This window comes from Pan paniscus, chromosome 8 (genome assembly GCF_029289425.2).
Source record: "Pan paniscus chromosome 8, NHGRI_mPanPan1-v2.0_pri, whole genome shotgun sequence".
NCBI lineage: Eukaryota > Metazoa > Chordata > Mammalia > Primates > Hominidae > Pan > Pan paniscus.
In genome coordinates, this window is record NC_073257.2 from 20,335,562 (window position 1) to 20,359,253 (window position 23,692).

Genomic DNA, 23,692 nt, shown 5'->3' on the forward strand with positions numbered 1-23,692 from the left:
CCTTCCAGTATCAGGAGATTACAGAAAAGAATTAATCCTTTACTCCTTTCCCAAAAAAATTGCATCTCAGTATAACATTTAAGGATGGCCAGACACAGTGGCTCATGCCTGTGAACCCAGCACTTTGGGAGGCCAAGGCAGGAGGATTGTGTGAGCCTCCGAGTTCAAGACCAACCTGAGCAACACAATGAGACCTCCATCTCCACAAAATATTTTTTGAAAATTAGCCAGGCATGGGTGGTATGTGCCTATAGTCCCAGCTACTTGAGAGGCTGATGCGGGAGGATTGCTTAAGCCCAGGAGTTGGAGGATGCTGTGAGCTATGATCGAGCCACTGTACTCCAGTCTGGGCAAGAGTAAGACCCTGTCTCAAAAACAAAAAAAAATAAGTTTAAGGATAACCAAATAGCCTTAGTTGATGAGCAAAAGCTCATTTGTACAAAAGCATGGCAGCCAATCATAAATGTTAAAAAAAAAATTAGAAAAATAACCTCTTTGCAACTCCTAATAAAATAACTGACTCAGGCAAGGATGCTAAAACACACAGGTAAAAGGTTAAAGGGAAACTAGATATATAGGTATGATTTCTAAGTATTACCCCAATACTCCCTTGCTCTTACAAGGGGGAAAATAATACTTTCTAATATTATTTACAAGCTGTCACCTTTACTCAATTTAAGTACTACCAAACATCATTGGCTTCCTTATATGATGCTATATGAGATATACAAGATCACCTATAAAGAATACTATAGGCTGGGCATGGTGGCTTGAGCCTGTAATCCTAGCACTTTGGGAGGCCGAGGCAGGAGGAGTGCTTGAGTTCAGGAGTTTGAGACCAGCCTGGGCAACATGGTGAGACCCTATCTCTATACAAATAAAAAAGTTAATTAGGCATGGTGGCAATCACCTGTGGTCCCAGCTACTTGGGAGGCTGAGGCAGGAGGAGGATTGCTTGAGCTGGGAAGGTCAAGGTTGCAGTGAGCCATGATCGTGCCACTGTACACGAGCCTGGGCTACCAATTGAGACCTTGTCTCAAAAAAAAAAAAAAAAAAAAATCATATTCCTCCCTGCAAATGTTTAACCTGAAATTAATCTATCAAGATCACCTACAAAGTATTCTTTCTCCCCAAAATGTTTAATCTAACCCAATCAAAGCTTTTAGATATAATTTCCAGTTGACAGAAACTACAAGTTAGAAGGCAAAAGACAACCAGAGGAAACAAGTCAACATATATGGGATGCTACAGGACAACAGCCTGGCCTCCTCTCTTCAACAAGTCAATGTCAAGAAAAAGAAGGCTGGGCGCGGTGGTTCACACCTGTAATCCCAGCACCTTGGGAGGCCGAGGCAAGTGAATTACCTGAGGTCGGGAGTTTGAGACCAGCCTGGCCAACGTGGCAAAACTTCGCCTCTACCAAAAATACAAACATTAGCCGGGTGTGGTGCCAGGCACCTGTAATCCCAGCCTGTAAAGTAGCTGGGACAGCTACTTGGGAGGCTGAGGCATGAGAATCACTTGAACCCAGGAGGCAAAGGTTGCAGTGAGCTGAGATCGCATCACTGCACTCCAGCCTGTGAGATAGGTGAGACTCTGTCTGGAAAAAAAAAAAAGAAAAAGGGGTGGAGGGAAAACGGGTTATATTCTAAATTCAGAATATAGAGAAAATTAAATTTAGAGAAAACTAAAAGTCCTAATAACTCAGAGCACAGAGGACTTTTTGGGCAGTTAAACTATTTTGTGAGATTTTATAATGGTGAGTACATATCATTATGCATTTGTCAAAACCCATAGGATGTACAGCACCAAGAGTGAACCCTAATGTAAACTATGGATTCTGGATGATACTGATGTGTCAATGTAGTTTGATCTATGGTAACAAATATAACACCTCGTTGCAGGATGTTGATGATGAGGGAGACTGGAGAGGGGAGCGGGGGTCCTAATAACCAAACCTATAACAGTCTATTGCTTTTGATAGAATCTTGATTTCAAGGAGCAGTTGGAGGACAACTGAGGAAGTGTGAATGTGTATTAGATGATAAAGAGGAACTTCTAATAATTTTGTTATGTTGATGACATATACTATGGTTATATAGAAAAGTATCTTGAAACTTTAGAGATGCCTATTTAAGTATTTAAAGGTGAAATATCCTGATATTGGTATTTACCTTAAAATATTTTTTAAAAAGTAAATACGGCAAAATTACTTAAAGTGTTAACTCTGGGTGTTACAGACTGCATGTCTGCGTCCCCTCAAAGTTCATATATTGAACCCTAACCCCCAAGGGAATGGAATTAAAAGGTGGGCCTTTGGAGATGACTGGATTTAGATGAGGTCACAAGGGTAGAGCCTGCATGATGAACAGGGTGGGACAGTATCTCAAAAAAAAAAAAGAGGAAGAGAAGTTTCTACTCGAGCTTGCTCTATCTGCTTTGTGAGGATAGAGGCAGTTTCGCAAACCAAGAAGAGGACCCTCACTAGAATCTGACCATGCCAGCACCTTGATCTTGAACTTCCCAGCCTCCAGAACTGTGAGAAATAAATTTCTGTCATTTAAACCACCCAGTCTACTGCACTTTATATGGCAGTCCAAGCAGACTAAGACATTAGATAATGGATATACAGGTATTCCTTAATAGAACTAAAGAGAGTAACTGTATCAATATTAGTATGAGTCCTACCTAAAATACCTCTTCCTTCACTTGCAGAAACACTGGATTAGATTATTCCAATTGCCTCAGTGTTCTTCCACCCTTACCCAATCCAGTCCAATCTCCGGAGAAAAATATGATCACATCACTAGCCTGCACAGCATTCAATCAACCACCTCTTTAATGGGGAAAAGTGTAAATTCCATAGTGTAGCATATAAGGCTTTTCGAGATCTGCTCAGACTCCCTGAGCCACTCTATATATACCTCACTCATTTAAAACTCAGCGACAATCCTACAAGTAGGTGAAATTATTATTCCCTCTTTACAGATAAGTAAAGGGGAATATAAGTAAATAACTTGCCCAAGACCACACGGTTGGTAAGTGGCCCAGCTTGACTTTAAATTTTGACAGTCTGATATATCCATAAACCAGATAAATCCATAATTTTAACCACAATATTATTCTGTGCCCGGTACAGTGTAGGTGCTCAATAAATGCTTGCTAGATGAGTAGTGTGGAAGAGCTTAGCTCTCCTTTTTCACCTGATCCCAAAAGAGGAGTGAATCCTAACCACCCTGTTTCTCTTAAGAGTCAAGTCAAGTCAGAGCTGATGACTGTTACTGGCATTGCCCGGGCGTCTAGTATTGCAGTATCCCCGCCCCTGTGAGGGGTGCAAAACCTTTTCTGATTTCATTTCTTTGGTGGTGGGGATCGGACTGGGGAGGAATGAGGGGTCGCAGAACACAGGCTGCCCGCTGGGCCCGGGGGCTGCGGGGAGGGACGGCTCTCGTGCGCTGAGTAGTTGACTCGCCCACTGCAGACCTCAGAAGCCTCACGACCCGGACCCCGGGAGCCCCAGCCCCGCGCCCTCAGCCCCGCGTCCAGGACCTGATCCTGGATTGCCAGGGGCCCTCCTGGGAAGACGGGGCCACTCCGGGCCCACTCACCTCGTCCCGGCACTGCTTCTGGCACATCTGGCAATACCAGCGTAGCTTCTGCAGCCCCTTGGACTTGATCCTGTTGGCGATAGCCTTGGGAGTAAGAAAATCCGACTTCCCCATGGCGACCACGGCAGCGATCACTTTCTGGACCCCAGTACTCAGCCAGCCGGAAACGGAACCGGGCCGGCGGCGGTGGGCGGGACAAATCCCAGCTGAGAGGCGGAAGGAGGTGGGGCCTGGGAAGACTGGGTTGCAACGGTCGCGAGACTCCCCTCGCCGTAGCGCGAAGAAACGAGACTGAAGAAGAGAGCAAGGTGGGAGGGGCGCGCTGGGGAGCTTCGGCGCATGCGCGCTGAGGCCTGCCTGACCGACCTTCAGCAGGGCTGTGGCTACCATGTTCTCTCGCGCGGGTGTCGCTGGGCTGTCGGCCTGGACCTTGCAGCCGCAATGGTATGGCAGCTTGCGGGAAGATCGGCAGGACCGCAAGGGATGGAAGAGCTTGGGCACGGGGCAGGGAGGAGGAGATGGGCGCGGGGGCAGATCTGGGGTCGCAGGGCCTAGCTGGGCCCCTGGCCCCTCGGAGGCGCCGGGTAGCGGGGGCTGCAGGAAGCGGCTCTGAGGTCGGGCAAGGTGTGCGCAGGGCCGGGCTCCGGCGGAGCAAGGTCCCGCCCGGTTCCCTGAGGTCGGAGGGCCACCTGGGACCTCGGGACTGCGGCCTGAGTCCAAATTGACGTCTGGGCGGTCTTGAGTTCCCTCAGCTAATCAGCACTTCCTGAGCTTCCACTTCCACTGCAAGCCAGGCCCCCAGTCTCAGGGCCTGCGAGGTGATGGGAGCCTGAGCAATAGCCCAGGGGAAGGTTAAGTCGTGCTTTTTGTCCTTGACGCCCTTTGAAACCCTCCAGTGCTGGACAGAGTGACCCTTTAAGATTCGATCGAGTCAGAGAGCGCGGCCGTCGAGCACCTCCCGTGTTGCAGACGCTTTGCTGGGTGCTGCAACAGCAAAGGCGAACATCCTAGATGCCTCTGAGGGTGGTTTTGGTGCAGAAGGGACCGTACAGATCTGTCTGAGGGCGGGGAAGGGAAGGACACCTAGCACTACCTTGAAACCACTTGCTGAAACCGTAACCCTGCAAGGTCATGAAATTGCCCCCAGGTCCTGGGGGAGGAGTTCGGTGGGCTTTTAAGTGGCATTTGTTAACTGACATGCAGCTAAAGGGTGCCACGAGCCTCGAGAATTTTAAACATTAGTTCCGGGTAGGGGGACCTGGGCTGGGGGAAGTGCATATTAGAAGGCCCGGGAATGGGCAGGTAAAAGTTGGTTTGTGGGTGGTGCTGTTCAGTTTTGAAGCTTGACGGAATCTGGAAGAATTTCAGACACGCTGCTAAGGGGATTCTAGGCTGTGTCGTAGCAATTCCCTGCTCTTAACAGTGTGGAGGATTTCTAAGGCGCTACAGTGCTAAACTAGATTTTCGTATCCTAATTTATATGAAGGGACCATAAAGCATTAGTTGAAATAAATAGGTTTTTCATTAAGCAAATAACTGATAGTAATATACGAGATTTTCAGAATGATATCTGATGTGAATTAGCCACATAAAATTTTTGGTGGCTTGGCCTTGGAAGTCAGATTTTTTTTTCTCTAATATGGAAAAAGAACATTCATGGGAATTAAAAGGTCACTGTAGTTGAATTCTCAGTTGTATAGATTGTCCCACTTGTTAACCACTCAGCAGACATTAGCTGAGTGCTTCCATTGCACCCGGTGGTACTTGGAAAGTGCCCAAATGTGATGGTGAGCAAATAGATAAAGTCTCAGTCAGTTTCCTGGGACAGTGCCTGGTATGCAGTGGTGCTCTGCGAACATCAGCTCTCCTGGCCTTACCTTCTTGCCACGCATTAATGTTATCTGTCAGTATTTTTACAACCTTAGTTTCTAAGTGGATCTTTAAAAAAGTGGAAAGAGTTTCTGAAACAAAGACAATATTTTACAAAAAATTTTAGAAATATCTTTTTTTAAAGCACCTGTAAGATAATTTGAAGCTCTTTTAGTGAAGGATTGTTTTAAATAAGAGCTCTCAGTTCAAGACAACTACTGTTAGGAGCTTAAATCGGAACCACAATCAGCATATAAAGGTCCTAATCCTGACCTTAATCCCTTTGGAATATTGGTTTTATAAATCATCAATCAACAGTGTTCCACTATGAAAGCATATTCTGTCTTCTTCTTTTCATGTATTCCTTCACTCCTGGTGCTTAATGTCTTTCCTTCCTCTTCTGCCATTTCTCTTTCCATGAATTATAATTGCCTTTTGAATTCAGAAATTAAAACCACTCCACAGAATTAATTTGGAAGGGGAAGAAAAGACCTTTGTCTTAACGAACCATGAAGAGGCATATTTCCATGCTTCTGTCTTGATTACTGGAAGTTTTTTAAAGTACAATTTGTTATTTTAGTTTTTGTTTTCAGAGAGGCTACCATACTAACATAAAAACATTAGGCTTACTTAAATTCACAGTGGTTATTTTAATAGTTGTTAGGGTATCGGCAAAATACTCTAACGTTTTGAAAATTAAACCTTTTTTTTAAAGCAGCATATAAGAAAATGGAAATTAAAAATTTGAGAGAAAGAGTCCCGGATTTTACTGTCTTCAAATTTGGGAAAAACATTTCTATTTCTTAGAGTTCAGTAGTCTCTAAAATGGAACTGTTTTTTAATAACGTGTCAGTAGTCGTAAACTACAGATACCGATAAGGAGATGGCATTTCAGGAGAGAAAAGACAAATTGTCATCTGAGACCATGAGGGCAGATATTTACTAATAAATGTAAAAAATGTGAGGCAGCAGAGTGTAGTACTGTATGAAGAGAGAGACTCTGTAGCCAGCCCTGAAGGGCTGCATTCAGACGGCAGGGATTGAATTCTGATTGCCACTTAGCAGCTCTGTGACCTTGGGCAGGTTACTTAGTGTCTGTCCCACCAGTTCCTCATCTGTCAAATATATGCAATAAAAGTGCACAATTCAGTGGGTTAGTGTGAGGATTAGAGTATTTGCAAAGCATGTAGGACAATGGGAGAAATGCTGATAGGGATCCAAATGCTGTATATCAGTAGAGAAATGAAGAGTTTTTGAGTACAGTTTCTACATCAAATGTAATGTAAGAAGATTGCTTGGACTTGCGAAAAGAGGAAAAGAAGATGCAGTCGGGCTAGGCGCAGTGGCTCACGTCTGTAATCCCAGCATTTTGAGAGGCCGAGGCGGGCGGATCACAAGGTCAGGAGATCAAGACCATACTGGCCAACATTGTGAAACCCTGTCTGTACTAAAAATACAAAAATTAGCCAGACGTGGTGGTACGCACCTGTAGTCCCAGCTACTCGGGAGGCTGAGGCAGGAGAATTGCTTGAACCCGGGAGGCGGAGGTTGCAGTGAGCTGAGATCATGGCACTGCATTTCAGCCTGGCGACACAGTGAGACTCCATCTCAAAAAAGAAAAAAAAAAAAGATGATGCAGTCATGGGTGTGGGTTAGGTAAGTGTGAAGGAGTCAGTTTTTGCTGGTGGCAGGTAATGGACTTTTACACGCTTAATATCAGAATTAGAGTCACTTCATAATTTTCTTTTCATTGAGAATTAGCCAATATTGCTTGCTTTTTAAGTTTCTATGTATCTTAATATACTCCTTAAAAATCTCTCAAACTATAGTTTCTTGGAAGGGTGTCATTCCTGACTCCCTCCTCCACTGCCTTCGTCAGCTGTTATAACAGCGCTGTGGAATCATGGTAGATAGTGGTAATCCACGGTCCATTTGATTCTCCGTCCACTGTGTTTCTAAGTCTCCCGAGAATCTCAGGACGTGCAATGATTCAGAGCTTTATCTCCTCATTTGCAAAACTTTTATATTTAATAAAGGAAGCTATCCCTAAAGAGAGTTCAATTAGCTCATCACTGTTCTTACTCAAATTGTACCTAACAATTAAAGTAGTAACATAGACATCTTCAGAATTAAATGAAAGCTAAACATGAGAGTGCTTTAAAACACATGAAATTAGGGCAAATGCGTAGCATTATCACAAAAGATGCTACCTCTTCATACCTCTGACTTGGAGTACTTAAGGAAACCAAAACATTCTGTGTTTGTCCAAATATGGTACGCAATTCAAATTTATACCATATGGTATTCTCTGACTAGAAACTTGTGTCAGTTGAAGTGTCTGCCTAAAACAATAATATCCAAGAGTGACTTGTTATAACCAATAAATTTTGTGTTCAGGGAGAAAAGTCATTACTACACCAAAAAAGGAAGGTTGGCCAAAAACTGGTATTACTTTTCAAGTGTGATTATGAAAAGCTGTTGTAGTAGAACAGTCATGGCAGGTAGTTTGTGCTCTGAAATAACAGAGCTTGTCAGGATTTGCCAGCTTTTATCTTTTCCTTTAGTAGATTCATTCTTAAAACCAAACCTATTATTTTTCGTGCTGTAGTGGGAGAATCACCTGAGCCCAGGAAGTTGAGACTGCAGGAAGCCATGATCACACCACTGCACTATAGCCTGGGTGAGGGGAGTGAGACCCTGTCTTCAAACCGCAAAAAACAAAGATCCACTCTTTTTGTTATACAGTTCTACGGATTTGGACAAATGCATAATGACATGTATCCACCATTACAATATCATGCCAAAGAGCTTCACTGCCCTAAAAATCCCTCCTCTACTCTCCTCAAAACCTTGACAACCACTTCTCTCAACTATTGCTAGATCCTCGGCTTTTCTGGCATGTCATATAGCCAGAACCATACAGTATTTGGTTTTTTTCAGATGGCCTTCTCTCCCTTAGCAGTATGCACTTAAGGTTTCTCCATGCCTTTTTATAACTTAATAGCTCCTTTGTGGTTTTGGTGAATAATAGTCCATTGTATGGATGTATCACAGTTAGATTATCCATTCATGTATTGAAGGACATCTGGGTTGCTTCCAACTTTTGGCATCATGAATGAAGCTGCTTTACATGCTCTTGTGTAGGTTTTATGTGGACATAACATTTCATCTCAGTTGGGTAAGTTAAGACTAGGTTTAGGTTTGTAAAAAGCTACCAGAACATCTTCCCAAGTGGCTGTGTACTATTTTACATTCCTGCCAGCCATCAATGAGAGTTCCTTTTGCTCCACATCCTCATCATCGTTTGCTGGTCAGTTTCTTGGGTTTTATCCATTCTTGCAGGTGTGTAGTGATATCTTACTGTTTTAACTTGCAGTTCTCTAATGACATGATACTGAGCATCATCTTAAGTGCTTTTTGCCATCTGGTTGGTTTTTGTTTTTGTTTTTGTTTTTTGAGACAGAGTCTTGCTCTGTCACCCAGGTGGAATGCAATGGCACGATCTCTGCTTACCACAACCTCCACCTCCTGGGTTCAAGCGATTCTTCTGCCTCAGCCTCCTGAGTAGCTGGGATTACAGGCGCCCACCACCACGCCTGGCTAATTTTTTGTATTTTTAGTAGAGACGGGGTTTCACCATGTTGGTCAGGCTGGTCTCGGAACTCCTGACCTCGTGATCCGCCTGCCGCGGCCTCCCAAAGTGCTGGGATTATAGGCGTGAGCCACTGCACCTGGCCCTGCCATCTGTTGATCTTCTTTGGTGAAGTTTCCAGATCTTTTGCCCATTTTTTTTATTTGGGTTGTTTGTTCTCTTATTGCATTTTAAGAGTTGTTTGTTTTGGATACAAGTCCTTTATCAGAGATGAGTTTTAGAAATATTTTCTCCCAGCCTGTGGATTGACTTTTCGTTCTCTTCACAGTATTTTTCACAGGACAGAAGTTTTAAATTTCAGTAAAGCCCAACTCATTTTTTTCTGTCATGGATCATGCTTTTGGTGTTGTGTTTAAAAACTCATTGCCAAACCCAAGGCACCTGGATTGTCTCCTGTGGTATCTTGTAGAAGTTTTACGGTTTGGCATTTTATATTTAGGCCTGTGATTCATTTTAGGTTAATTTTTATTAAATTTGTAAAGTCATTGTACAGATTAATATTTTTGCATATTAGTGTCCAGTTGTTCCAGTGCCATTTGTTTGTTGAAAAGAATATCCTTTTTTCCCTGACTTGCTTTTGCTTTTTTATTACTGTAACTTTAGAGGAGTTCTTAAAGTCAGGTAGTGTCAGTCCTGACAATATTGTTTGACTTTTCTAGGTCTTTGGCCTTCCTATATAACCTTGAAAATCAGTTTATTGATATCCACAAAATAGATATCAACTAAAATCAAACTTGCTGAGATTTTAATGGATTTTTAAAATTGTAAAACACATGGAACATGAAGTTTATCATTTTAACCATACAATTGTGTGCGGGCATTTTTAACTTCATACTCCAGTAGTTCAGGGCTGCTGTAGAGGAATGCAACTAGCTTTTTATATACACTAACCTTATATCCTGCAACCTTGTCATAAATGCTTATTGGTTCTAGGAGGGGCTATTTTTATTCTTTGGGATTTTCTACATGGATAATCATGTCATCTATGAACAAAAACAGTTTTATTCCTTCCCTTCAAATTTCTGTGCCTCTTATTTTCTTGTCTTACTGCATTAGCTAAGACTTCCAGTATGATACTGAAGAAGAGTGATGAGTGGGGATTTCCTTGTCTTGTTCCCAATCTTATGGGGAAAGCTCCTAGCCTCTCCCATTAAATCAGAGATTTTGTGTGTTGTTTTTTTTTTTTAGCAGGTTGAGGAAGTTCTCTATTCCTAGTTTGCTGAGAGACTTTATCATGACTGGGTGTTAGATTTTGTTGGATGCTTTTTCTGCACCTATTGATTGTATGATTTTTTCTTTAACCTGTTGACGTAATAGATTATATTATTTGATTTTTTAATATTGAACCAGCTTTGCATACCTGCAGTAAATCCCACGTAGTGATGGTGTATAATTATTTTTAATACATTGTTGGATTTGATTTGCTAATACACTGTTGAGGATTTTTGCCTCTAACCTATGCTCATGAGAGATATTAGTCACTGTCCACCAAGGTCATTCAATTAGAGAAACCTTAGATCATTCTTACTGCTTTCCTTTCTACTACGAATGTACATGTGAAGAAGTTAAATGCTTGCAAATCTAGTCTCCTATTGCTTTGCCAGCATCTTCATCCAGGTTCTTGAGGTCTCTTCTGAGGCTGTGGCAGCCTACATCCCCATGTCTTCCGTGTTCATCAAAACTCCAACCTCATTTTACACTTGTCACTGCCATGTGAGATACTTTGCTGAAATACTAAACTGATTTTTGGGCTTATAAACATTCATTTCCCTACTAACCTACAAATAAGATTTAAACCGATTTGCTTTTTTTGATATTTAAAAATATTAATTATTTAAAGTAACAAACCCAACTCATGTGTCCAGTTTCCCCTTCTCCATTTCTCACTCTTTCCTGAACATGAATCCTCTTAAAATGACATTCTGTTCCCGAGAATCCCCTCCTCACGTCTCTACTTTGTGCACACATTTCATCATGCTCAGTTCTCCTGTGTAGCTTTGCCTGCAAACACAGGCACTTTGTATGGATTTGAAGGCAGAAAGATCATCTAATATTTTTTAGCATGTCTTCCCCCATTAGGGCAGGAATTCTCTCATATTCATCTTTCACCAACATTTCATTTAAGTCTAATCATTTTGACTTCTGCACATTAGCATTTCAATTTTAAAGACTTGAAAAAAATACTAAATTTTATGTAAATGTAATTTTTTATGAACCTTGTTTATAAGGTAAGAATATGTCAGAGACCATGTCGTGTTTACCAGTGCCTGGAATTTAGAGCATCTTGGTAAATGTTTATTGAGCTAAATTGAAAAAGTTAAGAATCAGTTTATATAAACTACTTTTACACGTGTAGTCATGTTCGACTATATCGTTGACTCTGTTACTGGAAGAGGTTGCTGTGAACTAAGGAAGTTTTTAGAGTGGCTGGCCTTGATTCGAAGTATAGTTGGGCAGCTTAAAAAGGGGAGGGGCTTTTCTGTCATGGAAACAACATAAGCAAAGATATGGAGGTGGGAATAGAGCATGTGTGAGTCAATAGAGCATGTTGACTTCTGGGAAGGTGGTGGTACAGACAGGCCAAATAAAAGGAGGCCTTCAGTACAGGGATTCGTGCCACTACTAAGAGATTTAAATATATGTCTATTCATATACATTCTGAGTCCTGTATTTGATAGATTGTTTCTTTGTGGGATATTCTTTAAATAAATATATTAACTCTGAAAGTTTTTCTTGTATAATGGAACTATTTTTCAAAAAACTGAAACATTTTTAAAACTTTTATCCTCAGGATTCAAGTTCGAAATATGGCAACTTTGAAAGATAGTAAGTATGTTGTTTGTCTCAATATGTGAATTGAGAAAAACTAAATTTTGACAAATACAAATACTTTCAAAAATATACTGCTTTAGCCCATTGTGTATTTGATCAAAACTGACCAAATGGATTTCCATTGTATGTTTGGGACATTGGACTTGTTCTGAAAAGACCAGTAAGAAAGGACACCTGAGAAAGCTGCGTTCTGTTGTTTGTAGAATGATCATGATATAACTAGAAAAAATTATACCAGTGTTGGTGTAGGTGGGTGTATGTGTGGGAAGGGGTAAATCATGTTATATATAAATAATGTTATGGAATATGTGGTTAAGGCAACTTTCAATACCATTTAATGTTTTAAATGTATATTATTGTCTTATGTTGCCATTTGCTTGTCCTAAGTAGTAGCTAGTTTTGCCTTCCTTTTATTAGTACTATTTCTTTTTTTTTTTTTTTTTTTTTTTTTTTGAGACGGAGCCTCATTCTGTCACCCAGGCTGGAGTGCAGTGGCGCCATCTCGGCTCACTGCAAGCTCTGCCTCCTGGGTTCACGCCATTCTCCTGCCTCAGCCTCCTGAGTAGCTGGGACTACAGGTGCCCGCCACCACGCTAGGCTAATTTTTTGTATTTTTAGTAGAGACGGGGTTTCACCATGTTAGCCAAGATGGTCTTGATCTCCTGACCTCGTGATCCGCCCACCTCGGCCTCCCAAAGTGTTGGGATTACAGGCGTGAGCCACTGCCGCCTGGCTATTAGTACTAGTTCTAATATTAAGACTGGTTTAGCATCATGCTGTTTATTGTTTATCTAAGCGCTCATTATTCTGCCTTGCACTTTAGAAAAATATTTCAATAAATTCACAAGGAAGTTATACTGTAATTCCTTTGTCTTAACACAGTACTTCTATTTTTCAGTTACCAGGAGACTAAAGTCCATCAAAAACATCCAGAAAATTACCAAGTCTATGAAAATGGTAGCAGCAGCAAAATATGCCCGAGCTGAGAGAGAGCTGAAACCAGCTCGAATATATGGATTGGGATCTTTAGGTAAGGGAAGAGTGTAATTCACAAATTACGAAGAATTGTTTCACACAAGGAAGACTACTGATGACTTACATTTAGAGCTTACAGTGATGTCAAGCCTATTTGAGCACTTGACATGTACTTATTTTTCATCTACATCCACTTGACACGTAATGATAACAACCCATGTAGGTAGTACAGGTAGGGACTGTTAGAATCCCTGCTTTCCAGTGAGAAAAACTGAAGCACACAGAAGTTAAGTAACTTGCCTAAGATCACATATAAAAGGATGAAGAGCCTCTGTTTGGACCTATGTGGTTTGGTGTCGAGTCTGTGTGTTTGTTAACCATTATACGTGACCATGTTAACTTTTAAAATATTCTGAAATTTTCCCAGTTATTAAGTATACCATCAGAAGAACTTGGAAACCGTGTGTTAGATGCAAGGGCTTAATTTCATCCTATGACCTTGTAGTGTGGCATTTTAGGACTGCAGCGGGGGCGGGTGGGGGGCATTGCAGTGGAGAGCTGACCTTGTGGTCATCGATATGACTCATGATGGTGTTTTGAGAATCCGAATGATGTTGAAGCAGGAAAAGCAGCTGAGAACCTCCATTTTCAAGATACTTAATCACCATTCTTATCTTTTCAAAAGCATGAAGACATTTTTCCTTCAGAAATTTATGTAATCCATCCTTAATTAGTCTTCTTAATGGAAAAGAGATGAGATATGACAGTTTAAAAAGAATTTATATTGTGTTTTTAGATGCTTTTATACTTGTTTGATTATGAATTTATCTTGGAAATAAAGTTGTAAAGAGCTGGAAATGGGAAAGAAGTTTATATTTTAACTTGTAATTACATTCTTTCTCTTAACTTTTTTATGATCATGCTGTCTTATCCTGAGTTGAGGCTATCTAAAAGAATTTTTAACTTAAGGAAGATTTATGCATATTTGATAGTAAAGAAGATCATGCAGTGAACCCCCTATTTATCTACCAAATCCTCAATATCTCAACTGGCAGCTGTCCTTTTTCTATGTATGTGTGTGTGTTTTGTTGTTGTTTTTTGTTTGTTTTCTTTTTGTGTTTTTTTTTTTGAGATGGAGTCTCATTCTGTTGCCCAGGCTAGAGTGCAATGGTGCAATCTCAGCTCACTACAACCTCCCCCTCCCAGGCTCAAGCGATTCTCCTGCCTCAGCCTCCGCAGTAGCTGGGATTAACAGGCCTCCACCATCACACCTGGCAAATCTTTGTATTTTTTTTTTTTTGAGTTGGAGTCTAGCTCTGTCTCCCGGGATGGAGTGCAGTGGCATAATCTCGGCTCGCTGCAAGCTCTGCCTCCCGGGTTCACGCCATTCTCCTGCCTCAGCCTCCCAAGTAGCTGGGACTACAGGTGCCCGCCACCACGCCTGGCTAATTTTTTTGTATTTTTTAGTAGAGACGGGGTTTCACCGTGGTCTTGATATCCTGACCTCGTGATCCACCTGCCTTGTCCTCCCAAAGTGCTGGGATTACAGACGTGAGCCACCGTGCCCAGCCAATTTTTATATTTTTAATAGAGACGGGATTTCACTACATTGGCCAGGCCGGTCTCAAACTCCTGACCTCAGGTGATCTGCCCACCTCGGCCTCCCAAAGTGCTGGGATTATAGGCGTGAGCCACTGTGCCCGGCCTCAGCTTACAGCTGTCCTAAGAACACTTGCTTACACTAGGCAGTTGCCAGCTAAATTTAAATGCATATTTTGGAAATAACCAACTGCTTTGTAAATTAGAGATTTATTGTATTTAGTGTATTGCATATAAAAAAATTACTGCTTTTGTTTGTTTTTAAGCTCTGTATGAAAAAGCTGATATCAAGGGGCCTGAAGACAAGAAGAAACACCTCCTTATTGGTGTGTCCTCAGATCGAGGACTGTGTGGTGCTATTCATTCCTCCATTGCTAAACAGATGAAAAGCGAGGTTGCTACACTAACAGCAGCTGGGAAAGAAGTTATGCTTGTTGGAATTGGTGACAAAATCAGAGGCATACTTTATAGGTAATTTAAATATATATTGTTTATTTTCATAAAGATGTAAGCACGAATAAATCTTCTCTCAAAAGTTTTGACAGACTCTCAAAACCTTCATCAATAACAAGGTATATTCTTCGGGGCCTTTTTTGGTATATTCACAAGGGGGTGTTTGTTTCCTTTTTCTTTTTTCCAGGATATATTGGAACATTTCTGTTTTCCTTCCCCTGTTTTCTACCTTTGCTTCTTCATCCGGATCATAAGTTGAATGCCATGTGAATATCAAAAGCTAGCGGCATTAAGCCAAATGAGGCATCTGAGGATCTGTTACAGCCTGGAAATGTTAGCAATAGTTCATTAGGATTAGAAGGAGAGGAATAAAGGGGAAAAGAATATAAAACAGACCTCATTTTTAGTTCTTAGTTCTTTGCAGGTGCTGAAGGAAAGGAATTATGATAGTGTGTGGAACAACTCAGGAAATCACCACCACCCATACCCCAAAAGACCTGATCCGTGGTGACAATGTTTTCTCCTCCCTGTCCCCTGTGCTCTTTCAGCAGAAATCTTGTTAAACTAGCTATGTGAGCTCTTGCTTTTCTTATAGGACTCATTCTGACCAGTTTCTGGTGGCATTCAAAGAAGTGGGAAGAAAGCCCCCCACTTTTGGAGATGCGTCAGTCATTGCCCTTGAATTACTAAATTCTGGATATGAATTTGATGAAGGCTCCATCATCTTTAATAAATTCAGGCAAGACAGATTTAGAAATCAAAGCTTTTTTATGTTCATGCTTTTGTTCATATTTTGAAATAACAGTTTAAAAATTATTTTGAGATTTACATTTGTTTTTGTCAATTCTAGGTCTGTCATCTCCTATAAGACAGAAGAAAAGCCCATCTTTTCCCTTAATACCGTTGCAAGTGCTGGTAAGTAGTTTTTCTATGATACATATTTTTTGGCATATAGAATGGAGAGATTTGTACACTAAGGCAGACAGTGTCAAGATATCTGGTGGTAGCTATAGCAAATGATTTGGGGCTGTTTCTTTTTTAGATGGAATCTTGCTGCCTCCCAGGCTGGAGTGCAGTGGCACCATCTCGGCTCACTGCAAGTTCCGCCTCCTGGGTTCACGCCATTCTCCTGCCACAGCCTCCCTAGTACCTGGGACTACAGGCACCCGCCACCAAGCCCGGCTAATTTTTTGTATTTTTAGTAGAGACGGGGTTTCACCATGTTAGCCAGGATGGTCTCAATCTCCTGACCTCGTGATCCACCCGCCTCGGCTTCCCAAAGTGCTGGGATTACAGGCATGAGCCCAGCCTTTTATTTTTTTATTTTTTTTTTTGAGACGGAGTCTCACTGTGTCACCCAGGCTGAAGTGCAATGGCATGATCTCGGCTCACTGCAACCTTCGCCTCCCGGGTTCACGCCGTTCTCCTGCCTCAGCCTCCCAAGTAGCTGGGATTACAGGTGCACGCCACCACGCCTGGCTAATTTTTGTATTTTTAGTAGAGACAGGGTTTCACCATGTTCGCCAGGCTGGTCTTGAACTCCTGCCCTCAAGTGATCCACCTGCCTTGGCCTTCCAAAGTGCTGGGATTACAGGCATGAGCCACTGCACCCGGCCGATCTGGGGCTGTTTCTGAGAAGTGCCATCTCTTGACTTCCATGATACTTAATTCAGTCATTGTTTGATAACTCTTGCTCTATTCTGTCATTAATTGAAAAGTCAGTATCTATTGAGGTTCATCATTAGATTTTTTTGTCCTCAAGGATTGAAGAGCGTAGCTAGAAACTGGCTTTGCAATTTATGTTTGGGACCTCTAACTACAATAAAACAGAAGCTCTAGAATAGAGAGTTGAACAGTGTTCACAGCTAATTTACATTGACCGACTCAATTCTCTTGTTTTATTGTTGGAATAAAGTCATCATTGATCATTGAAGCATCCTGGAATAATATTCTGGAACTGATTTTAGTTTTCTAAGGCTTTTTTCCCTTGTATATACCATCTATTTTCTAATACTTCATTTATTTTCAAGTATGTACTTTACACGTTAATGTTTCTGAAATTGAGATGGCTCTACCAGCCAATGGAACATCATTTATAATTGAGTACATTTTTTTCTCTCTTAATGAGAAATAAACTAGGTGTTACAACCAGTACCATTTAATGAAATATAGTATTTTGATAATATATAGTACTGTGTCACCACTTGACCCCAATGAATGAATTTTGAAATGTACTTCTAAATTTCTACATTAAAACTACGATTCATACCAATTTCTAGTTCTCCCACTCTTTCATGTGCTTTGAAAGGTTTTCCCTCTCTCATTTTCCAGATTGATACATTCAGATTTCTTCAGTAATCAAATGACTAAGTTGGAATTACTGCACAGGTTGAGTATCCCTTGTGTGAATGCTTAGGACCAGAAATGTTTGGGATTTCAGAATATTTTCATATTTATAATGCAGTATCTTGGGGACAGGACGTGAGTCTGTACACCCTATACACATAGCCTGAAGGCAATTTTATGCAATATTTTAAAGAATTTTCTGCATGAAACAAAGTTTCAAATGCACCCCATCACACAAGGTCAGGTGTGGAATTTTCCACTTGTGGCATCACGTCAGTGCTCAAAATGTTTCAGATTTTGGAGCACTTCAGATTTTGGACTTTGGGATTAGGGATGCTCAACCTGTATTACACTATATTCGTTTCAATTCATTATTATTCTTTTTTACTGGAAAAAGCATTGAGTGCTTGCTGGCTTTGTAACAGGCACATGCTAATGCTGTCCAGAGGGCTTCATAACCACGAAATATAGTGCAGTTATTTCAAATGTTGACCTAATTTTTCTAAAGTTACACATGTGGAGTAGAATATCAAATGGTTTATTTACACATTATATTTTGCTAAAAATATGCTATCATCTGTAGTGTGGAAATAGATGACATTATTAGAACAGATTCATTTACCTTATCTAGCATTAATTTCTGCTCTGTAATTATAAAGGAGTTTTACACTGAAAAGCTGTTTTTGATGAATTAGTATTCCTTCTATATAACTTGAAAGAAACTCATCACTTGTTTTAACAGACAGCATGAGTATCTATGACGATATTGATGCTGACGTGCTGCAAAATTACCAAGAATACAATCTGGCCAACATCATCTACTACTCTCTGAAGGAGTCCACCACTAGTGAGCAGAGTGCCAGGATGACAGCCATGGACAATGCCAGCAAGAATGCTTGTAAGTACACAGTATGGACAGTGCCAGCAGGAGTGCTTGTGAGCACACAGTGAATCTCAGCTGAGAGGAGTCCGTGGCCGAGAGTAGCATCAACAACATTAACATGATATTCCTGTACCTGTAAGAAAGTATATCTTGATAGGTAGTTGATTTGCAAGTACTGTGAAAAGGTATCCTATGGAAGATGTAAAAATATCTTCATAACATTATTTGAGAGGCCAATTTTGGTATCCAAAAATTTCTTACTTTTAAATTAAGCAACAGAAGTTAGTTAACAAGTTATTCTACTCTAGTTTCAGATTTTTTACGTAATCTTTTTGTTTTGTTTGTAGCTGAGATGATTGACAAATTGACATTGACATTCAACCGTACCCGCCAAGCTGTCATCACAAAAGAGTTGATTGAAATTATCTCTGGTGCTGCAGCTCTGTGAGTAATTGTAGATTGTCGCCTTCAGAGAATTTTTTTTCCTCTTGCTGTGTCTGCTTGTTTGGATGCTTAAAAGTTTTTCGTTTTTGTCTTTTGAAGTTGAAACTCATTGCTGAAACTTGCATCCTAACTCTTAGGCTATAAAGATGTGGTAAAAATGGGATCTCTTTGCTTTATTTTTATTGTTTCAGCTGGAAACACTCGGGCTTAGTTTTCGGTTTTCTAAAGGATTAGGAATGGGATGTGGATAATTCAGTATCATTTATGAAATCTTTTTTTGGAATTTAAACAATTGTAAGCCAAGCTTTCTGAGTTACAGGGCTAGTTTCAGATTTGGTTTTACATAAATCTATAAACCATTGCATGTTGGGAAGGTCCAGGAATTTTTTAATCATTATGTTTTTTAATCATTATGTTTTCTATATCAGTACCAAAAGATAGTATAGCCATCCCTCAGTATCTAAAGTGGATTGGTTCCAGAACTCACTCTCACCTCCCCCAGGATACCAAAATCTGAAGATCCTCAAGTCCCTGAAATAAAATAGCACAGTACTACATATAACAAATGCACATCCTCTCGTATACTTTTAATCATCTCTAGTTATAATGCTATGTAAATTGTTGTTGTATTGGTTTTTGTTTTTATTATTTTATCATTATTTTTGTCTTTTTTCCAAATATTTTACATCAGCTGTTGGTTGAATCCATGGATACTGAGGGCCAACTATATACTGCTTTCCTCAAGAAAATTTCTTAGTTGTTGAAAAACTTTAATGTTTATGAAAAAAAGGTTAAGATAATGGGAATTTTATTCAAAAAGTTATTAAGTTGAATACCCACTATGTGCACAGTACAGTGCTAGACACAGTGTTAAGGATGTGATTCTCTCTTTTAAGGCACTTATATTCTAATAGGATAAGAAACATACAAGTAATTGTGATTAGATAAAACGTGTAGTAAGTTCTTTTTGACTCGTTCCTTCTTACCTCCTGCTAATCAGTTACCATGCTCTTTAAGTTTTACCTTCTAACTATCTCTTGAATCTTCCCCCTTCTTTATGCCCACTTAATGCAGATCCTTGTCATTTCTCTCCTGGGTTCAAAAAGGTAATTATTTGAGTGCCCCTTAAGTGTCAGGCCCTGTGCTAGACACTGAGGATACAGTGGTAACAGTATTTGCCTTCAGAGAGCTCAGTCTTAACAGTAAAGGCAGACACTAAATAAGAAGTCACAGCAGAACAGAGGTTGCTAAACTGTGGCCTGGAGCTAAGAATGGGTTCTGCATTTTTAAAGGGATATAAGAAAAAGGAGAGTGATAGCGTGTGACCCACAGAGCGCAGAATACTTGCTGTGTGGCCCTTCACCGAAAAAATTTGCCTATTCTTGTGACAGTGTTATGAGGAAAATAACAAAATCCATTCTCTGTTATACACTCATTCTGCAGAAACACTCGATGTATGTGATCCTATATTTTCTGGTCACCAGCACTCTTCCCAGTCCAGTCTCTTACCATTACCATTTCTCACGTCCTTGAACCTCAGCCACCTTGATCTACTTCCAGATCTACAGATTCGTCACTCTTTCTCGCGGCCAGGGAGTGGCATGTGCTGCAGCCTGAAAAGCCACTATTTCTTCCCTTGCTCCCTTGATTCTTCATCTGACTGCCTCCTGTGTATCCTTCCTTACTCAGCTGGGGGAATCCTTTCTTCCAGAAAACACTCCTTCCTTCAGTCTGAGTGAGGCAGCCTTCTGTAGCATCCTGTCTTCCATTTAGCTTAGCTCTTACAGCCTTGTATCAGGAATTGGCTTTTTATTTGTCTGTGTGCTCCTCGAGGCTAGGATGGGACCATATCTTATTCACTTTTGTGTCCCCATTGCCTGGTACATACCTCCTTCGTGAATGTTGAATGAATGAATGAAATGCCATATGTATTCAGAACTGGAAGTTCAGAAGAGGGACAAATAACATTTTATTGGGTGTATGAAAATGTGGGTCCATGATTTTAAGAGTCAGGGAAAAGTTCATCACTATTTAAAGTGTTCCTTAAGTGTTACTTTTCAAGGGCAGAAACTGGGCAGAATGCCAGAGAGACACAACTAGAACTTTTTGAGCCAACAGAGACCTTTGTGTAAGTTGTTAGTTGGATCCATCAGCCTTGCTATCCTAAGCATTCTTCTTCTCTTATTTTACTTTCTAAGCACAGCTGTGTTAGGACTAACCCATTCACAGCCTGGTCACCAATGTTCTATCAGCATCACAGAATACTGTCTCATGGTGTCTAGCCTGATGAACTTGGTTAGGATACTCTCTCTGTTACTCAGCTTTGTCATCTGTAACATGGGGACTAATACAAGGACTAAAACCTTCTATTAGCCATTATCCTTCTTGCCATCTACCCCATGTTAAAGCCAGGCTGATTTGTTCTTGGATCTTAAGTGTGACAAAGCCTGCGGGAAGGAACCACATTCTGAAGGTTTGTGGGCTGTGTGAGATCCGGAGAACCCAAGGGGGTTTTTTTGCTCTTGAAAAACGAATGTTAGGTATGACCTATGATGATACAACTTCTGCAAAATTGAGGACCAGCCTATTTCTTCATTAGAAATGCAGGAAACCTGGCCGGGCGCAGTGGCTGACGCCTGTAATCTCAGCACTTTGGGAGGCAGAGGTGGGCGGATCACAAGGTCAGGAGATTGAGACCATCCTGGCTAACTCGGTGAAACCCCGTCTCTACTAAAAATACAAAAAATTAGCTGGGCGTGGTGGTGGGCGCCTGTAGTCCCAGCTACTCGGGAGGCTGAGGCAGGAGAATGGCATGAACCTGGGAGGCGGAGCTTGCAGTGAGCCGAGATTGCGCCAGTGCACTCCAGCCTGGGCAAAAGAGCAAGATGCCATCTCAAAAAAAAAAAAGAAATGCAGGAAACCTATTTAAAAGTAACAGAAACAGCTGGGTGCATTGGCTCATGCTTGTAATCCCAGCATTTTGGGAGACCGAAGCGAGTGGATTGCTTGAGCCCAGGAGTTCAAGACAAGCCTGAGCAACATAGCAAGACCCCATCTCTACAAAAATGAAAAAATTAGCCAGGCCTGGTGGCATGTGCCTGTTGTCCTAGCTACTCAGGAAATTGAGGCAGGAGGATTGCTTGAGCCCAGGAGTTTTAGGCTGCAGTGAGCTATGATCGTGCCACTGCACAAAACCAAGAATTTAGAAAAAGGAATCCACATAATTGGAAATTGAGTATTAAGTTTTTGCTTCCTAGGAAGGTAGTCTAAATCCTTATACAAAAACTTAGCTATGCAGTGCCAAGGTTGGATTGCTTGTGAATGGGTTTGCGTGCTCTGTAACCTGTCAGTTATTCTGAATCAAGACTTGAATATTTAAACATACTTGGAAAAGAAAAAGATCAAAAAACAAAATAAACATATTTGGCTATTTAGTAATATAATTAAGAACATGAGTAAACCATAGTATTCGAGGTCCAAGTATTAGTTGCCAGCCTAAAAACTAAATATGGCCGGGCGCAGTGGCTCATGCCTGTAATCCCAGCACTTTGGGAGGCCAAGGCGGGTGGATCACCTGAGGTCAGGAGTTCCAGACCAGCCTGGCCAACATGGCAAAACCCCATCTCTACTAAAAAAGTACAAAAATTATCTGGGCATGGTGGCGGGCACCTGTAATCCCAGCTACTCGGGAGGCTGAGGCAGGAGAATCACTTGAACCCAGGAGGAGGTTGCAGTGAGCTGAGATCACGCCACTGCACTCCAGCCTGGGCAACAGAACGAGACTCCATCTCCAAAAAAAAAAAAAACCTCTAAATATATTGTGTTAATTTATAGAAAAATTGTAATTTAAATTACATATTCATAGTCTTGCCTACTTGCATGAGCATGTTTTTATTGCTTCTAACCTGGATTGAAATCTATGACTTTTTATAACAGTCATTGAGTCTGTTTCAAAGGAATCTTGTGGTAAGTATTTTTGCATGATGTACTCAAGGTATCAAGTTTAACAATTGACTTTTTTTCTTTGGAAAGCATATGTGATTAACTAGCATGGATTGCTTCTTGACCTGCTTGTTTTGTGTTTGTCTTTTTCTTCTAATATAATAACCAGGGATTAATGAAAATCAAGTTCCATCCTCAGACAAGAGGTAAAGTTCACACATTCTTCCCATGTCTGTTCAGAAAAGAAACCTATTCAGATATAAGTTAAGCTAATTTAGTAATCCTAGAATTGTCCTCTGACAGATTTAGATGGATGGGCCACTTCATAGTAGCAGCCAACTCACGGGAGCACCTGGGCAACGCTAGTGGACTTTTTTGTAGTGAGTGTGTTGATCATACAAAATGTAGATATAAGGAAATAAACTTTGAGGATAGAGAATTAACATTATTTTGAGATATTATATATAGGTTGTGAAGAGTGGTGGTTGTCACACTTTATGGTCTCTGGACCCCTTAATGTCTGATTGATGTAGCAGAAGCCAGCTAGATTTTCATCTGTCTCTATTCATTTTGTTGTGATGTCATGGATCATGTGGCCTCTGGAAAACTCTACTGTATACTCGAGAATGAGAATATAACAGGCAAAATAACATTATCATGAAAATAGTTTTGACCTCATGAACCCCATGAAAGGTTCCCCAGACCAAAATTTTAGAATCACTGGTATAGGGTAACACTTTATTGTGTAAATTCAGTTCTCTGTACCCCACTTAAATATGTATTATTATCTCTTGACATTATTTTCCCAAAAAATGCTGTTTGATTTCTTACTTGTTCTGTACTTTGTTTTTCAGGTAAAGAAGGAAAATTCAGCCAGTTGATTTTGTTTTTAGCTTACTGCTGCCTTTGTCCGAAGAAACTGTTCCTCCATTATTTGAATTACTGAAGACAGCAAGATATTTGTAAATTATCTTAAAATAAACAACTTAAAATAAAATCATTGTTTTTCTTATATATAAGAACAATAGATATAGTTTTTGAAATGAGATGATACTAAAACATTTAAAAATATTAATATGCTACTATTAA

General features: G+C 40.6%; 2 protein-coding genes across 7 annotated transcripts in view; one reads left to right on the top strand and one right to left on the bottom strand.

Annotated features, from left to right (window-relative positions):
• Nucleotides 1-3,998, bottom strand: part of KIN (Kin17 DNA and RNA binding protein) — a 39,655-nt gene extending 35,657 nt beyond the window's left edge. For all 5 annotated transcript variants that reach the window (XR_001338519.4, XR_608743.6, XM_014346361.4 and 2 more), the window contains exon 1: nucleotides 3,609-3,998. Coding sequence is in view for 3 of the 5 variants with exons in the window: in XM_014346361.4 (XP_014201847.2) it covers nucleotides 3,609-3,998 (390 nt within the window). In the remaining 2 variants the exon portion in view is untranslated. The remainder of the gene's footprint in view (nucleotides 1-3,608) is intronic.
• ATP5F1C (ATP synthase F1 subunit gamma) lies at nucleotides 3,948-23,600 on the top strand. Of its 2 annotated transcripts, XM_003827803.4 has the most exons (10): nucleotides 3,948-4,052; nucleotides 11,921-11,955; nucleotides 12,860-12,991; nucleotides 14,802-15,006; nucleotides 15,584-15,727; nucleotides 15,839-15,903; nucleotides 18,077-18,232; nucleotides 18,565-18,661; nucleotides 22,773-22,809; nucleotides 23,458-23,600. In XM_003827803.4, the coding sequence occupies exons 1-9, from the start codon at nucleotides 3,997-3,999 to the stop codon at nucleotides 22,777-22,779; spliced, it is 897 nt and encodes a 298-aa protein (XP_003827851.1). In that variant the 5' UTR covers nucleotides 3,948-3,996; the 3' UTR covers nucleotides 22,780-22,809; nucleotides 23,458-23,600. The 2 variants fall into 2 exon arrangements, with proteins under 2 accessions (XP_003827851.1, XP_063463319.1); XM_063607249.1 differs by lacking the exon at nucleotides 22,773-22,809.
• The last annotated feature ends 92 nt before the right edge of the window (nucleotides 23,601-23,692 follow it).

Coding starts and splice junctions, on each gene's coding strand:
- ATP5F1C (XM_003827803.4), top strand. CDS start 3,997: ATGTTCTCTCGCGCGGGTGTCGCTGGGCTGTCGGCCTGGACCTTGCAG. Junction 12,992..14,801: donor ATATGGATTGGGATCTTTAG/GTAAGGGAAGAG, acceptor TTTGTTTTTAAG/CTCTGTATGAAAAAGCTGAT. Junction 18,233..18,564: donor CAATGCCAGCAAGAATGCTT/GTAAGTACACAG, acceptor TTTTGTTTGTAG/CTGAGATGATTGACAAATTG.